At 57.3% G+C, this 18034-nt stretch overlaps 1 protein-coding gene across 1 annotated transcript in view; it reads right to left on the bottom strand.

Moving 5' to 3' along the window:
* Window positions 1-3115: 3115 nt before the first annotated feature.
* CYGB (cytoglobin) overlaps window positions 3116-18034 on the bottom strand; it is a 17761-nt gene continuing 2842 nt past the window's right edge. The window contains exons 2-3 of the mRNA XM_005424553.2: window positions 8659-8890; window positions 3116-7624 (exon numbers count right to left, since the gene is read on the bottom strand). Coding sequence (XP_005424610.1) covers window positions 7460-7624; window positions 8659-8890 — 397 coding nt within the window. The 3' untranslated portion in view covers window positions 3116-7459. The remainder of the gene's footprint in view (window positions 7625-8658; window positions 8891-18034) is intronic.

The following is an 18034-nucleotide window of genomic DNA, read 5'->3' as shown; positions in this document are numbered from 1 at the left end:
CGCTCAGATAAACCATATCAGCCGGCGCAGCTGAAGAGGAGCCGGCCGCGGAAGGAAGGGCTGGCTCCCGCTCAGTGTCAGCCCCTCTGGCCTGCCAGGGTGTTTTCCTGCCTTTTTTCTTCTCCCTCAGGGCTTTGCTCAGAGCGAGGAGCCACCAAAACGTCCCCGCTGGTGAGGATGGCCGTGGTGGGTTCATGTAGAGAACCTGGAGCTCCTGGCTCTTATCCTGGTGCAGATAACACAGAGGGAGAAGGGACGTGTCCGTCAAGCTGGTGGGAATCCGCAAGCTCTGTCTCCCAAGGCTTCTCACCCTGTGCCACCCCCACACCCACCTGTCCTTGCTTCCAGCTTCCATGGGATGGGGTTTCCTAGGAATTTCAGTTTTAACCTGTAAAAACTGCAGTGCAGTTATTGCAGGTTCTCTTTCCCAATCTCCCCCCTGCAGCTGCATTCCCTCACAGGGACCCCCTGGCCCTCCCCTCAGCTGTCCCCAGGTGCCAGCAGGACATAGACACACGGTGCAGATGTGTCACCTCTGATCCCAGCCAGCACCAGCATGGTGGAACCACCATTGCCCAGCTTGTGACAGGCCTTGGGCAGGAGCACTGGGCCCTGTGGCCACTCATGTGGATGGAGAGGCTTCCCTGGAGCTGGAGCAGGGCAAGTGGAGCAGGAGCACAGCCTGGGCCATGCCTTAGCAGTCAAATTCCTCCTTCCCTCCATCTCCCAGCCCACAAAACATCACTGGGGCCACCAAGATGCTTTCTCAGATCTGGATCTCCACCAGCTCCCTTGGGTGAAGGGCGGCTCCTGGAGAGCAGCATCCCCAGGCTGGCACACTTGGGAACCAGGTGGGTTTGGCACTCCATGAGCACAGGGCAGTGAGGGTGTGAGCCCATTGTCCCAGCCCCTGGGCCAATTTTCTGGTGTGGTGTGAGCCTCAGCCTCCTTTTCCAGCAGAGCTCTGGTGAGGCCACAGCCTCTGGGTCAGCGTGTGATCGTCACAGGCACCCTGACGTGACAGGATCTGGGGGTAAATATTAGTATGAAGTGAAGGGCTGTGTACATATTTTCTCCCTGCAAGGTAATGCTGAAATTCCCTGCTCCTTTTCAACAAGCTGTTAGGAAAAAACAGCCCCATTTTAGCACCCTCTGGCCACTGCTGGTCCTGGCTACTCTCAGCTCAGCGTGCAAAGGTCTGGGAGCTCTGGGTGCCCACTGCAGCCTCCCCACTGCAGAGCTGAGTCCTTTTGCTCGTGCTTTCCCAGCTGATGGCTCCCATCTGGAGCAGAGCAGTGTGCAGGCTTTGCTGACTGCTCACTTCTGCCTGGAAGCGTGTACAGGATGTGGCAGAGACTCCGAGGATGGCTTATTAATCACATTAACAGCACCAAGTGGTTTTTTGCCCCACAAGAAAAGACACAGCAGGAGAAGACAGATTGAACCAGGCACTTATTCCCCTCCCCACGTGAGTAGGCCTCTGGATCCCTTCTCTGTGGCCATGGCTGGGCTCAGTTTTGTGAAGCTGTGGGGAAAGAAAAAGGTTCCTCTTGCAAGGCCACTCTTCTAATTGTGGCTTGGGGACTGCAGAGTAGCTCAAGTGCCTGTCCATACAAAACTACACCACTCTGATGCTGGTTTTCCCGACATGTGGGGCTGGAGAACAGCACTGTTGCCCTCAGCCCAACAGGAGAAGTTGGCACCAGGCTTCCCAGGACACTGAGCAGCCTCCAAGGCACCAATCTCTGCCCTCCTCCCTGTCAGAACAGTGTCCCCCCAGGCTCAGTCCAAAACTGGGATTGCTCCCCCTGAAATGGTTTGTGGCAGGGTGCTGCTGTTTTCTACCACCATGGTGGGATGGGTTTTCCCAGCCCTGGAAGACGGTTCTGCATTCAGGGTAAAGAGGAGCACAATAAACAGGATTGCTGGAATTTGTTTTCCAAGCCTTGGATCCCATGGCAACGGAGCTTATGGGACCACAGCATGAGTCTGTCTGTCTGTCTCTCTGTCTGTCTGTCTGTCCATCCTCTGCCAACAGCTTTGGACAGGCTGGCCAGTGTCAGCTGAACTTGAGAGGGGCTGTTTTGCAAACGAGGGAGCTGGAGAGACCCACGGGGGCAAACCACAAAGTGACCCAACCCCTCTGGGACCCATCCCCTGCAACGTGACCCAGCCTCAGAGAGGGGCAGGGGGAGCCACCAGGGACGGGGACGTGGAAAACTGGGCTGCTGCTGCTGCTCAGGGAGCTGTTTGTTATTTTTACAGGCTGGGAACAATCTCACAGCCCTCGGTGGCCGTGGCTGCTGCACGTTGTGGCCATCAGTGAGCACTTTGGACTGGCTGGGCTGCCAAAGAGTCTGAAATAGCTCCTGATCCAGGAGAGACCCTGCTGGTTTGTACCTGGAAGGCAAGGGAAGAGCCTGGAGGGGGGCAAACCCTTCCCTCCCTGTTGGGGAAGATGAAACAGGAAAGCCTTGTAAATATGATTGCCTGGCAAAAGATTTTGAGAATATAGAAACTATAAGTGAGATTGAAATGGAAGCAAGCTTTGAGATCCCTCAGTTACTGAGCAACTGGAAAACAATGGTGTGGCTGGCTGAAGGTGATCCCCTTTTGATGAAACAACACCCTCTGCTTGCAGACAGCTCCAAGGGTCAGAGCAGACCCTGCTGGCTTGGCAGAAGGGGCCAAAGAGGAGTTTTTAGGGTTTAAAATGTAACACAGTATGGTAATGTAATGATTCTTATAGGCTGTATGGAAATGCTATAGGATTTGTATGTTGTACTAGATTGGTTAGTGAGAAATAGAATATTCAACACAGAAGAAGATTTATGGTAAATAAACCCCAAGTTCCAGACCTGGCTGCAGAGATCTCTCATCTCCATCCATCCCCACCGTCCCACCCCCGATGCCCCCACACCTCCCCACAGCAGTGCAGTGCTCAGATCCCTCCAGCCACCTCTACCACCCTTGCTGGGCACATCCACTCCCCTTGCTGCTGCTTCCCTGCCAAAAAACTCCCTCAGAGTGAGCAGGAACCCTCAGACCCACACGGCCCCAGGGCAGCCCCAACACCCCTCACCTTCCCATCAGAAAGAAACCAAGCAGAGCTCGAGGGGGTTTGATTGATTTATCCACTGAAGATACAAGTTTCAGTTTAATAACACCATTTTGTCCGGTTACAAACATACTAAAAACCTACAAAAAGAAAAAAACAAAGTTACACCCATAAACACAGAAGGCAGGTATAAAACCAGCACGGAAGCGCCGAGGAACACGAACATGAACAGGATCTGCAGCAGGAACAGGAGACACACACAGGGTTACATCAGACCACACTCATGGCTGTGGGGCACGCTGGGGCTGGGGCAGACACACCAACACTTAGAGACAACTTCAGCTATGGAAAATAACTGGCAGCCTGGCACAGAGGTCAGACCAGGCGGTGGGTTTGGCCCTCCCTTTCCCTCAGCTGGTCCAAGGTCAGCGTGTGGGTTTCCCTTCCATCCCTGTGCCTGGCATTGGGGGTGCTGGCCCCCACATCCCCACAGCTTCCCTATGGCCAGGGGCAGGGAAGGCTGACTTCTGGCACCAGAGTCCAGCCAGGTGCAATCTGGTCCCCCTGAGGTCTCTGAGCACCCCCTCAGACACTGGGGGGACACTGTGACCTCCCTCCTGGGACAAAGGGGCAGAGATGTGAGAGGATCCCCCGGGAGAGCTCAGGGCTTGGCTGCCCTGGGGATTTGTCACCCCCAAGAGGAGATGAGGGTGGTGGCACAAGGCCCATAAGGGTTCTGGTGGTGTTGGGGGGCTCTCTCCAGCTGGGTGTCTGCAGAGCTAAACCTGCCATGAATGTGGGCCATGGAGGGGGGGACACGGTGGGTGGGATCTGTGCCCCATCCCAGCCCAGTGCTCCCCATTCCCCCAGGGCTCAGCTCCCTCTGCCCAAACGCTGAGCTGCAGGGAGGGCACAGGAGCTGCCTGATGTGAGCAGTGCTGCCACAGAGAGCCAGCACGAGGGGCTCGAGGGGGACCCCAAATCCCCCCTCACTCAGCATTTCCCCACCTCTGGCAGGGGGCACGAAGGCTTTCCCATGTGGATCACAGCCCCAAGCCCAGCCCTGGTGATAATGCCAAGGTGCTGGCAGAGCCAGGGGCTGGCTGGGTCTGGGGGGTGCAGGGTCCTCCCTGGGCAGGGGAGAGACCAGCTGGCCCCAGCATGTGCTGGCAGCAATGCCCTGAGCCTCAGCTTCTCACCTCTGAGCTCTGGGGAAAGGACTTTGAGAGTTGGTCCCCAACTGCCACCCCCAAGGAGAGCAAAGCTCAGCCTAAGTGTGCCCTTAGCTCAGCCAGGAGGTGAAAGGCCAAGCCCCAGAGAGCAAGACCTGAACAAAAGGGGATAAAAGGGCCCCCAGTCAGCTGTGGTGGGACTGGCAGTGACAGGGAATGGCTGTGCATGGGTGTGTGTGTGTGTGCCAGAGAGCCATGCACAGAGCCAGGCCCTCCCTTTCTGCTCTTCCACACGGCATTGATCAGCCCTGTCACTCTGGGATGGTGCTTTTCCCTTGCTCTGCTGATCTTCATCTCTCCCCGGATGAGGATGGTGCTGGGTTTCAGCACTGCAGAGAGGGGGCGTTCGTTTCATCTCCATCTCCTCCCCTCCCGAGCCCTGCCCCGCCGCCCTCCTGCTTCGTGTCACTTCCCAGCAAGCTGATAAAAATAAAAATAAACGTGGTTTTGTTTGCATCTATTGGAGTGGGCTGCGATTTGGCTGATGGGGGGGGTGCTCCTCGAGGGACAGCAGCTGCACACATCTGGATCTGCTTTAGGAAAAACCCCCAAGCCCAGCACACGCACACGTGGTGCAGGAGGCCGTGGGTCAGCTTTTCTGGGGATGTAAAAAAAGAAAGGAGAAACCAAAGCACTGTTTAATGGGGAGGTGGGGGGACCTCCCTGCTGCTGCCCCCCAAAAGCCAAGGCACAAGGGTAGGTTGGGTATGAACGTGGAGAATTTCCAGACACTCCAAAGTGGCTTCTCTGCAGACTGGGAGCCCAGTTTTGGTTGTGGGAAGGGAGGGGAAGGGTTTGCGCTGCAAAAATAAAATTCCCACCTGGAGATTATTAACCTCAAAGGTCAATGTGCAAAACTTTGTCTAAAGATGAAACATCCCTGTACAGAAACACCCCTGGCCAAGCATGTGCAGAGCACAGGGAGTGCATGAACTGCTCAGAAATGTGTGCTGCTGGCCCCCAGGCCTTGGCAGGAGTCAGCAGAGCTCGTGAGTGCCGTGGTGTGCACACACACAGACATCACCTAACAGTCTTGATCCAAGGGATCCCTCCCCAGCCCTGCGCCGGAGGGGAGTCAATGGCTGAACAGGCTTCTCCCATCCACGCCCACCCCAGGCAGCAGCAGCTGTTTGAGGGCTGAGCAGCCTCTGTGACACCCCAGGGTGAGCTGGAGCTGCAGCCATTGGCACCTCCAGCAGTGCAGGCTGCTGGGCTGGATGTTGGGGATGCTGACTCTGACAGGCCATGAGCAAAGCAGCATCACTTGTCACCCTGTGCCTGTCCCTTCCTTTGACACCCCCTGGACCCTGCCATGCCCAGGACAGCTGTGCCCAGCTGTTGTTGCCACCCAGGAGGTGTCACTGCCCCAGGCCCCATTGCTCCTCTCCATCAGTGGCGCTGTGGGATGCAGGAAGGAAAGGACTGCAAGGCCAGAGTGGCTGCAGTGACATTACTGGAGTCCTGGGGCTGTTTTGAGACACAATAAACCTGTTCTGTTCCTGGCGATGGTGAAAAGCACAGGTGAGCAAAGCAGGGGTTTCTGTCTGTCTGTCTGCTCTGGAGGAGGGAGGTCAGCCCGGGGGAGTGACCACTGCCCCCACAGAGGAGGGATGGCCCCGGGGTGGCTCTGGGGATCCCAGCTGGAGCTCTGGGCTTGCTGCCTGTCCAGCTGGCACCAGGAGAGGAGCTGGGCTCTCTCAGGAGCTGCCAGCTCTCCAGGACAGCGGTGGAGCGAGGCCAGAGGAAATCTCAGAAGGGAACCCTCCTCCCACTTCCACAGATAACATTGCCCTTAATGCCTGAGCTCTAAAAATAGCAGAGGCCTTCAGGGAAATATTGGGTGCCAAGGATTCCAAAGCTTCCCAGCACATCTGACATTTCATCCTCAATCCTTTGCCATTCAGTTCCCAGAAATGTTATGAATCCAACCACATGTGGGCAGGAGGCAATGGGGCTGCTCCTCCTCCCCTTTTCATATCTGCAGGGGAAACTGAGGCACAAACCAGGCAGACTGACCCGGAGGTTCAGGAGGAGCTGGTGTTGGAGGAGGGATGAGCGCTCCAAGCCCTGCAGCCACGTTTGGGGTGTGGGAGAAGCCTTTGTCAGGCACAGGCAGGAGCACTGCTGTCCCCAGGAGGGACTCAGCTCCTGCATGGGCTGATTTCTACCAGGCACTTTATTTGGAGGAGCCCAGTCTCACCACGAGGGCAGGAATATGCTCTGCACAAGGTATTTATTCATGTTAACAGAGAAGGGACCTTTCCTCATAACCAGAATCCCTCCTGATGTGTCTGTGCCATCTTTCCTCCTCCTAGTCACAGCCTGACCCCCCCTTGTCACTGAGAGGACAGAGCTACGCACAGCAGCTCCCAGGGCACACCAGGCTCCATCCAAGCCCCTCCTCAGGGAGCTGCAGGGCACTGGGGGGACTCACCAGCTCCCCACCTACGGCACAGGGATCCCACCCACACACCATGCTCTGAGCCATGAGGGATCCCCCCGGGGCATCCCCCTCCTTCCCCTCTCTGGTGCTCTGGGGGAGCTTCTCTCCCAGCCCAGGAGGGGCTGCAGCAGCCAGCCCAGGACAGGGGCTGTGGGTGACAGGACAGGTGAGCTCTGCTGCCCACCTGGAGCACGGGGTGATGGGCACCCACTGTCAGCCCTGCCCGGTGACACACAAAGTGCAAAGCAAAGCAAAGTTCTCGGTGCAGTCAGGGGGCTCCAGGTGTGCCCCCCAAGCCAGGTTTAGCCAGGGGCCTCACGTGGAAAATGAGGGTTGTGTTGTTCATCAGTGAACGGGGCAGCAGCACTTGTGCAAGGGACTTTGAGATGGTGCAAGTGAGGTGCAGGATTTGGGAGGTGGTGATGGACAGGCCAGGACAGGAAGATGGAGCCAACAACCAAAGCTCTCCCCTCACCCTCTGCATCCCCTTCCAGCGTCCCCTGCAACTGCTTCACCCCGACCCACCCACACCCCTCATGGTTCTGTGGTTTTTTTTGGCTTATTTACTTTCTTTTTAAACCCCATGGAGATCAAATTGTGACTTGGCAGCTGACAGAACTGGCCCTACCGGGCTCCCCAAACCGAGCAAAGATCTTGAGAAGAGACCAGAGCGAAGTCCTGGGGGGAGCAGAGCCCTCCCTGCCCCTCTGGTGGCCCCCTGGGCGCTCACAGGGTGGCAGTGGGGTACTGAGCCCAGCCCACCTCCTTGTAGGCTGCTGTCACATGGGTGTAGATGAGGGTCTTCATCTTGGTCCAGGCTCCGTGCGCCTCCGGGGTGAAGTCGTTGGGGTATTCCTCAGCAATCACCTCCAGCATCACACCAGTGAGTTTCTGAGGGGAAGCAGACAGCAAGCAAGGGGTTAATAACTCACCAGGGAGCTGCTCACAGCAAATTTAGCTTTTTTCCTACAAAAGCACTTGAATCCTGCTGCTGTGTGTAGGACACAGATGTCCTGGAGGTCTGTGGCACCCCTGGGAGCAGCCAGGACAGGCAGCAGAGGAGGGGGCTGCTGGCAGGCTGAGGCACCTCCCCAGTCTGGGCACCCCAAATTATTTACAGAATCACAGAATATTCCAGGCTGGAAGGGCCCCATGAGCATCATCAAGCCCAACTCTTGACTGAAATGGGGATCAAACCTGTGATCTTGGTGTTGTTATTCCCATCAGAAAGAAACCAAGCAGAGCTGGAGGGGGGCTAATTAGCCAACTAATTGAGTCCCTGCTATCGTGCTTAATTTCCAGAAGAAGGGGGACACAGCCACACACATGGGCACAGCCAGGTGGGCTTCCCTGGGCAGGGGGAGGCACTGGGTGCTCTGGCACTGGCTGTGTGTGGGCATGGTGGTCTCCACAGGACAGTGCCACAGTGGGACACTCCAGCAGCCCCCACACCCAGCCAAGGCCAGGCAGCACCAGCTCACACAGCTCCTGCTCCCCTGCCCTCTTCCTGCAGCAGCCCAAAGGTTATTTTGCTCCTATCTGTCGCAGACATCTCTTATGAAAAATCCTTTCCTTAGGACTTTTCCTCCTGAGAAGTTGAGAGGCCTCAGGAACAAAATGTAAACAATGATTATCTGCTGCTATGGAATGCAACAAGTGGATCTGTGATTGGTCTCATGTGGTTGTTTCTAATTAATGGCCAATCACAGTCCAGCTGGCTCAGACAGAGAGTCCGAGCCACAAATCTTTGTTATCATTCCTTCTTATTCTATTCTTAGCTAGCTTTCTGATGAAATCCTTTCTCCTATTATTTTAGTATAGTTTTAATATAATATATATCATAAAATAATAAATCAGCCTTCTGAAACATGGAGTCAGATCCTCAACCTGAGACCCCTGTGAACACGGTCACACCTATCCTTTACCTTAAAGTAGATGGGCTCCACTTTGTGCTTGAGGGCGTGGGCCTTGCCCACCAGGGCCAGCACAGAGGAGACCTTTTCAGAGTCGTTGAGGTTCTCCACCACGGTGTTGATGGCCCCCATGACCCTCCGGGCGTGCTTGCGCAGCTGCAGGCTCCTCTCCATCTCCAGAGGGTCCTCCATGTGCTTGAACTGGCTGAAGTACTGCTTGGCCGAGGGGAAGTTCACAAAAAACCTTCCAGAAAGAGCAGACATGAAATGCCATCAGCAGGGGGAGAGCAGGCTGAGGGGTTAAAGCAAAGCACGGGGGATGGAGATGGTGGAATCCATCCCCTGTGTCTCACACAGCCACGGCTGATTTTCCTATCAAATTCCCCAGGAGCTGCAGCATTCAGCTGTCTGGAAACCAGCAGGTTGATGTCTTTTTCCCAAACCCCATCTGCTACAAGGTCATCACAGCTGGATATTCATTCTCAAAGCAGAAGCAAGACTGAGTTCCTGATGCCCAGAGATGCCACCCAGGCGTGCCAGATGCTGGATATGTGCCCACATATATCAAAAGAGCACATCCTGCCTCTGAGAGCTGGAGATGAGCATGAAAACCTCTCTTTATCCCAACCAGCCTCTCCTTGCCTCTCTTCCTTGCTCCCAAGGGTTCATTTCTGCATTGGCACCCAGACCAGTCTCCCCTTGTCCAAGCTACCCCACCTTTCATGGACCAGCCCCACCAGAGCCTCAGCAGGACACAAGGCCTGAGCTGATGTCACTGCTCATTTGGGACATTTTTCCCAGCACAAAGATACTCCAAAAACTCATCAGCCCCTCTGTGGAGGTCCTGGGGACCCTCTTTCCTGCAGGATTAAATCAACCCCAATGAAATGCAGCTGAAAGAAATGAAGTTGTGGTCACAGCTGATGTGCTGAGCTCCCCAGCGAGGTGGAGGGCTGGAGGGGACAGGGACTTGAAGGGGACAAGGTAACAGGGACCAGGGCTGGAGCCACCAGTGCCAACACCACCCATGCCAGGATTGCAGCTGGGGCTGACACTTGACTCACATTAACCACCCCCTTCCACTGAATTTGTGCAGGATGAACCACATCAGTGCTGCTTCCCCACTGTCACCCAGCTCCCTCCCTCCTACGGGGCTCTCCCTGGCTCCTGGGCTGCTGAAGGATGCTCAGGAGGCAGCACAGTTCTCCCAGGCTGTCCCCATCACTCCTGGCTCCAGGCAGACTCCCTGCTCCCCTCCCCAACCCCCTTCCCAAGCACCATCCCAAACCACAGGAGCCTGAAGCCATCCCACCTCTCCCTCCAGCCATCACTCCTTCTCTCCAGAACCAGGTGGGATCCTCTCCCCCACTCACCACTCAGTGAATAATCACAATATTGAGTACCAGGCTCCTTTACCAGTTTGTTATCCTCCTTTTCCCCCCCTCCCTCCCTTCCTTCCCCCGCTCCCTTGGCTTGTGAAAGCTTGGGGGCATTGCCAAGGAAGCGGCTGAAGCTGTGCCTGGAGTGCACCACGGCTCCTGCTGCTTCCCCAGGCAGCTGGGATTCATCAGATGGCCCAAAATAGGTTTTGGAGGTGTGAAGAATGTGTGGCAGAAAGGGTGGGGGAGGAAGGAAGGTGGAAGGGGGAGATGAGGTGTTGCTTTTGAAACCCAGAGGGGACCCATGACAAAACTCCTCTTGTTGTTGCGCAGCCTCCTCCCCCCAGCACATCTGGTCCCTGTCGGGAGAAATCACTCCCAGGCCTGGCTGTCTCCAGCTCCTGCTGCCACAGAGATGCTCAGTCCTTCAGCCCAGAGCTGTCAGAGAGGTGCTGGGGGATGGAGCTGCCCAGGGCTTCCCAGGCAACCTCATTCCCAGCATCTCAGACTTCTGCTGCCCTGGGCATTTCCCCACAGAAGGGCAAATGTTCCACTCTGGTTTAATAGAACCATTATTTCCAGCTGGACTCAGCATCCCTCTGCCCTCATCCCATCCCTCCCCACCTCTCTTCAAGCTGTTGCAGCTGCAGTCAGCCAGCAAAGCCCTCCAGCCCCAGCAGGGACCATCCTGTGGGTTTGACCATCCCTCAGTGGATCTCTGCCCTTCACAGGCTCCCTCCAGGCACTGGGAGCCAGGGATGGCACTGGAAGTGGTTCCTGCTGCCCCAGCCAGGGAATGGAGGCTGCCAGCTGCTCCCTGCGTGCCCCAGCCTCCGAACCCCAAACCATGGGAAGCTCCCTGAAAAGCTGTGCTTGACCTCAGCTGAAGGGCAGCACGTTCTCAAGGCATGGGAAACGAGTTGAGAAAAATTCCTGGTCTGAACCACGAAGGGAATAGCAAGGGGGGACTGACCTCTGCATCATGAGGATTTACAGTGTGTCCCCAACAAGAGAAGGGCCAAACAGAGACCCTGGGACCATCACCTCCACCTCTCCCACTTTTGGCCAGATATGCCAGGAGCAAAGCCTGGTTAAACCTTCAAAATACCCCAACCTGCATGAGACCAGACCAATGAAATATCCAAATACTTGGTTTCCAACCTGCCCCTGCTTTGCAGACCCTCAGGCTGATGCCCCTGTGGGAGCTGAGCCCAGCCGCTTTCCCGGGGGATGTAAAACCAGCAAACCCTCAGCCCATGTGCTCAATCCTGTCTCTGCTGGATTTCTTTGGTGGAGAACTGAAACAGAGAAGCCCAAAACATCTCCAGGAGCAAACCTATGGATGGCCAGAGACCTGCAGCCACCTCTCCTTGGAGAGCAGCAGGCGCCTGCAGCAAGAACTTCAGCCTGGAGCAAATATTTGAGCTGTCAAAGCACAAGGAAAAGGGAAGGAGGCTCACTCAGTGGTACTTGTTAATAAACACAGAAGATTAATTTAACACAAAGGTTAAATATAACCAGAGGAAAGGAGGAAAAAAAAAAAGAAATAAAATAATCCAACAATAGTGAGTTAGAAGAGGTGTCTGTTGGGGTTTTTCCATCTACAGAAAATTTGGAGAGTTCAAACCTCTCGGGCTCTGGAAGGTTTTTGGATCATTATGTGTGCGTGTGTGTGGTTTGGGCTTTTTTTCTCCATCAGAGTCATTAAAAGATGATATTTACCATTGCATATCACACAAAATGATGATTGATAGGAACCAGATGCCTGCATACCGATCTCATTAAATTTCTTTTTAAGCGATTCCATTCTCCACCCGCTAATTTGTACTCTGCCAGCTACATCTGGACCCAGAGGACAGGATGTCAGGATTGCTTTTCCTCTCTCTTTTGCCCTTGTAACAACTTTAAGGACACAACCATTCCCAGTAGCAGAGCCAAAGGAAATAATTAAGGTGCAAACCCACTGCAGTTACTGGAAACCTGTTTTCTGTTAGGGAGGAGAGGCCTCTCCTCCATCTCCCCCAGCTTCCTCCCTCTCCCCAGAGCATACAGAGCAAATCCTGCATGGAGGAAACCTCCAAGCCCAGCCACATCCTTGCCTTCTCAGGTGGAAAGAGGACACCTGGGCGCTGCCTGGTCCCCCCGAGCACCTAAGTCCTTGCTGCTTCACTTCCCCTGTTTGCAAACTGTGGGGTGAAAATGCTCGTGAGCCCTCAGATCTGCTGGGAGGCTTCAGCTGAACCCCCAGCCAGCACTTGGAGACTGCTTTGTTTCTGGATTCCACACAATCATTTTGGTTGGAAGAGGCCTTTAGGATCACCAAGTCCAACTCTTAACCCAGCACTGCCAAGCCCACCACTAAAACACATCCCCAAGAGCCACGTCTACACATCTCTTAAATCCCTCCAGGGTTGGTGACTCAACCTACCAATGCTTTCATGTTTTCTCTCGCCTCGTCCCTCTACGTGGGAGAAACTCTAAGGCAGCCTGGAGCCTCTGTGTCCCTTTCAAACCTCTCCTTCCAGCTCCTCTCTGGGATGCCCACAAAGCAGCTGATAATGGGTAGGCAGGTGCTGTGTGCTGCTGCTATTTATTATTATGCTGAGGGCTGGCTCACAGCTTTGCCTGCATGTTCCCCCTGCTCCTCCCAGCCACCTGTAGCCCACCACCCCCTTTTCAGGCTGCTGGGTGCTGCCTAGGGGTTTAACCAGCCCAGGGTGAGGAAGGTCTCAGCCATGTTGATTCCACAGCTCAGCAAGGCAGAAAAAGGCAAATCCAGTGAGTAGGAAGAGGATGGTGCCTGCCTGCTCCTGTGTCCTCTCTCTGAAAGCTCCTGGACAGGTGGAGATGGTGGTGGGAAACATCTCCAGCTCTGCCATGGGAGGGCTGGAGGGAAAAGGGCCAAGCCCTACATCCACACACTAATGCCAAATTCAACTTCTTCTACAGCCGAGAGAAAGGTGTAGCTGGCCTTCCTCCAGGTGAAGCCCACATCCCACTGCAGAGCCTTGGGAGCAGAATCCAGCACAGCACTGAACTGTGCTCAGGGTCTGTGCTGCCCCAGGGCCCTGGGCAGAGGGACCAGAACACCCCAGAGAGGCTGGGAGCAGATTCTTCACCAAAGATTCCACCAAATACCCCTGGACATGAGCTAGGAACCCCCAGGGGCAGGTCCTGCTCGCTTCTGTGTGCACAGCTCACACCTCCAAGTCCTCATTGCTGTTGTTTTTCCCTACCACCCATGTGCATTCAGCCCGAGCACGGCTGAACCTTTAGGGCAGGGCTAAGGACATCTTTCACAGGAGAAGCGAATTGACAGCACCAAAGTGGCTTCCCCACGTGTCTCTGGAGACCTACCTCCCTTGGAGCTGGAAGAACACCCCCGGCTGGGTACAGAGGTGGGTAGGACCCATCCACAGGGACGTGGTCCATGCTCCACTCACACTGTGAACCTGTGTGTGGCTGGTGCCCATCACCACCTCTCCCCTCCAACGCTCCCTTGGTGATTTCCAGCCAGCTCAGCACGGGCAGGATCACCAGCCAGCCAGCACTCAGCGTTCCCCAGGCACCCTGCCAGCCTGGCCGGGGCTGTCCTGACATTTCCCTGCCCTCAATGAGCCCCGAAGCTCCCGCAGCCTCATTGCGGGGCTCGGCGCTCCCCGCCTGCTCTGGAGGGGAATTGTCACCGCTCGGACCGACCCGTCCTTAGCCACAGCCAGGGAAACTGCCCGGGCACACTGCTCACCCTCTGTGCTCTCCTTGGTCACGGATATCCTCGGGGCTCTCGGGGGGCCGAGTGGGGTTTTTGACCCCCACGTGGCTGGGAAGTGATGCAAGGGCATCATGGGGACAGGGGGCATGGGGAAGGCTCTCCTCTGGGTATCCCAAGAGCTGCTGGCAGCCCCCAGGTTGTGCCACATTTCTCTTTAATTATCCAACCCAAACTTCTGTCATTCGTATCAATAATTCCCCCCTCTAGCAAGCCACCCATCGCTCCAAGCACTACCCCCTGAACCTGACCATGAACTTAAGCTTCTTTGACCAATTTTCAAGCTCATCCCTCCTAGGAATCCCACTAATCCTCATCTCCATAACATTCCCAGCTCTCCTACTGCCATCCTTGGCCACGGGGAAGGCTCTGGATATCCCAAGAGCTGCTGGCAGCGCCGAGGTTGTGCCACAGGGATCCCCACCCAGCTGCCTCGGCAGGGCTGGTGCTGGGAGCTGTGGGCAGACACAATGCAGAGACAGGAGAAGGGGCTGTTTTGAGACTGAGCTTTTTAAACCCTCGCTCGCCCCCTCAGTGCTCATGGAGTGGTCGTTAGGCTGGGAAATGTCCCCTGTGTGTGCCTGTGCCAGCAGAGCAGAGCCCTGCTGCTCCCTGCCTCTCCTTGTCTCCACAAAAACATCTCCCAAAACATCTCTCACAGCCATTCATGAGTGTGGGACAGGGACACTGCTGCTGCTCTTCACTGGGCCCTTTCCAGAGAGAGATATTGCATCTCCCTGAGCCACTTTGCCCTGAAATGTGTCCTTCATCAGCCAGGAACGGAGCCTTTCCCTAAGGACGCCTCCACAAAACACATGTTGGCTTTGGGGGTAGCTGCAAAATCACTTCTTTAAATGCCATTTTTGGGTAGATTCAACCCATACTTTTTTGATTCAGCTGGAAAAATAAAAAAGGTTTTTCTGCATTGCCAGACTCATTAGTCAGATTTTTTTGCTATTTTAACCTAGAACTCACAATAACGTCTGGCATCCAAGGAGTGCTTTCATATTTTAAAGCTCTTTGCAAAGTGTCTGAATCCAGGTGTGTTTGCTCAGACTAAGCAGCAACCAAAATCCAAAATCCAGGGGCCTGATTCTGTGTTGGCAAACCTTTTGCTTCCCCTCCTACACCACTTGAGGGGGAAAGAGCACATCAGGAGCAATGGAGAAGGTGGAAATTTGGAAAGCTGACGGCTCTGAAGTGCAGACAGAGGGAACAGAGGGATGGAGAAGCCCTGTGGAGGTGGCACAGCCTGCGGTGGCTGAGCCAGGTCACACTGCCTGCACTTGGCATGGCATCACCATTGGTCCAGATTCTCCTGGGATCTATAGAAACTATCCCTGGGTTTTATCCCCTCTGGAATCCATAAAGTTCTGTGCTCTCACATCTGTGCCTGTGTACGTGTGTGTGGGTGTGGGAGCGTGCGGCCGGGACAGGCTGAGCTTTCAGCCCTGGGGTGCTGGGATTAGCTGGGTCTGCAAAGGACAGAGGGTCCCAAACCCCCTCTGATGTTCACCCCAGGGTGCTCTCAGCTCCTGTGTGCTGCAAAAGGCTGAGCCACCCCCGGGTGTTTGCATTTCCCAGCTCTGTGTCACAGTATTGCAAATAAACTATTGGAAGGAGCAAAGGGGGACCCTGGGGAGGGACAGTCACGGGGTGAGGGCTCCTGCACTGCACTGCAGGCCCTGAAGGCTGCCCTGGGAGCTCTGTGCTGAGAGAGGGGTCAAAAAGGAATGATGCCTGAATAACAGATGGGGAAACTGAGGCACAGCAACGTGGCAGGGGCAGGGGGAGGCTACAGAGGAGCTTCAGCCCAGGGCTCCCAGCCAGCCCACTTGGGAACATCTCAGAAGGAGGCACAGCCCCAGGTGAGCAGCCCCAGCCCCTGCTCCAGCCCCAGCTCCAGCTCCTGCGCCAGCCCCAGCTCCAGCTCCTGCGCCAGCCCCAGCTCCAGCTCCTGCGCCAGCCCCAGCTCCAGCTCCTGCGCCAGCCCCAGCTCCAGCTCCTGCGCCAGCCCCAGCTCCAGCTCCTGCGCCAGCCCCAGCTCCAGCTCCTGCGCCAGCCCCAGCTCCAGCTCCTGCGCCAGCCCCAGCTCCAGCTCCTGCGCCAGCCCCAGCTCCAGCTCCTGCGCCAGCCCCAGCTCCAGCTCCTGCGCCAGCCCCAGCTCCAGCTCCTGCGCCAGCCCCAGCTCCAGCTCCTGCGCCAGCCCCAGCTCCAGCTCCTGCGCCAGCCCCAGCTCCAGCTCCTGCGCCAGCCCCAGCTCCAGCTCCTGCGCCAGCCCCAGCTCCAGCTCCTGCGCCAGCCCCAGCTCCAGCTCCTGCGCCAGCCCCAGCTCCAGCTCCTGCGCCAGCCCCAGCTCCAGCTCCTGCGCCAGCCCCAGCTCCAGCTCCTGCGCCAGCCCCAGCTCCAGCTCCTGCGCCAGCCCCAGCTCCAGCTCCTGCGCCAGCCCCAGCTCCAGCTCCTGCGCCAGCCCCAGCTCCAGCTCCTGCGCCAGCCCCAGCTCCAGCTCCTGCGCCAGCCCCAGCTCCAGCTCCTGCGCCAGCCCCAGCTCCAGCTCCTGCGCCAGCCCCAGCTCCAGCTCCTGCGCCAGCCCCAGCTCCAGCTCCTGCGCCAGCCCCAGCTCCAGCTCCTGCGCCAGCCCCAGCTCCAGCTCCTGCGCCAGCCCCAGCTCCAGCTCCTGCGCCAGCCCCAGCTCCAGCTCCTGCGCCAGCCCCAGCTCCAGCTCCTGCGCCAGCCCCAGCTCCAGCTCCTGCGCCAGCCCCAGCTCCAGCTCCTGCGCCAGCCCCAGCTCCAGCTCCTGCGCCAGCCCCAGCTCCAGCTCCTGCGCCAGCCCCAGCTCCAGCTCCTGCGCCAGCCCCAGCTCCAGCTCCTGCGCCAGCCCCAGCTCCAGCTCCTGCGCCAGCCCCAGCTCCAGCTCCTGCGCCAGCCCCAGCTCCAGCTCCTGCGCCAGCCCCAGCTCCAGCTCCTGCGCCAGCCCCAGCTCCAGCTCCTGCGCCAGCCCCAGCTCCAGCTCCTGCGCCAGCCCCAGCTCCAGCTCCTGCGCCAGCCCCAGCTCCAGCTCCTGCGCCAGCCCCAGCTCCAGCTCCTGCGCCAGCCCCAGCTCCAGCTCCTGCGCCAGCCCCAGCTCCAGCTCCTGCGCCAGCCCCAGCTCCAGCTCCTGCGCCAGCCCCAGCTCCAGCCCCAGCCTCAGCTCCAGCCCCCGCTCCAGCTCCAGCTCCAGCCCCAGCCCCAGCCCCAGCAAGGGTTAAGGCAGCTGTGAGATGGAGCCTGCAGAGGCCCCTGAGCTCCCGGGGAGGAAGATGAGCGTGGCGAGGAGCCTCTGCTTCCTCCGGGGCGAGGCTCCCCGCCGAGGAAATTGTCAATTAGCGACATCGTTTGAACCACAGAGCGCAGATTCCCAGGATCCGGTGGCTGCTCAGCCACAGTCCCCATTATCCTTGTTTGTGTCCCCCGGGGTCCCAGAGCTCTGTGAGACCAGGGACTCGTCGTGCTAGGGCAGGACCCCAGGGGTTTGCTGCGGGTTCAGCAAGCAGCCACGAGGGATGGGAACATGATGCCAAGCTCTGTGCCTCAGTTTCCCCACCTGCAAAGCATGGAAAGGCTGGGGGTGGAGGGATGCGATGCTGGTTCGGGACGAAGGGAGCTGGGCTGGGTTCCTGCAGGATGGCAGCACTGCAGATCCCCCATCACTGCCTTTGGGTGGGCATTGCCCCCCTGCCTCCAGCCTCGGAGCACAGGATCAGGCCCCAGATGCATTTCAGAAGTGCTGCAAGCCCCCAGCCCTTCCCTCATGGGAAAATGTAATTCCCTGCCCTGAAGGGATGGAGGGAGGATGGAGCAGGTAAGCAGGGACAGACCCTCTGCCACCAGACACAGCCAAGTCCCTGGTCACAGCCCCAAAAAGTGCGGACCGATTTGCCTGCTCTCACCACTCTGCCAGCGAGGGTTGCACCAAAGGGGGGTCCACAGCCACACACCCCCTTCCTTCTCCCTGGCCACACCTGTGCCAACCCCTTTCTGCCTCAGTTTCCCTCGCGAGGTGAGCAGGAGCACCAGGCTGGTTCTGGTGAAGCAGAGGCTGCCTGGGGCAGCTCCCAGCCCCCGGCACGTTGTGTGTGCACCCACCCAAAATGTTCTGGGTGGGTCACCTCGCACCGACCCCCTCAGCGACCGCCCGCTGCCCCCTCCCCAGCCCCGACCTCTGGAGCTGCTGAATCACGGCCCGGGCTCCCGGCGGCCC

The sequence above is a fragment of the Geospiza fortis genome, unplaced genomic scaffold (assembly GCF_000277835.1).
Source record: "Geospiza fortis unplaced genomic scaffold, GeoFor_1.0 scaffold244, whole genome shotgun sequence".
Classification (NCBI taxonomy): Eukaryota; Metazoa; Chordata; class Aves; order Passeriformes; family Thraupidae; genus Geospiza; species Geospiza fortis.
This window is presented reverse-complemented; position numbering and strand designations above follow the sequence as displayed.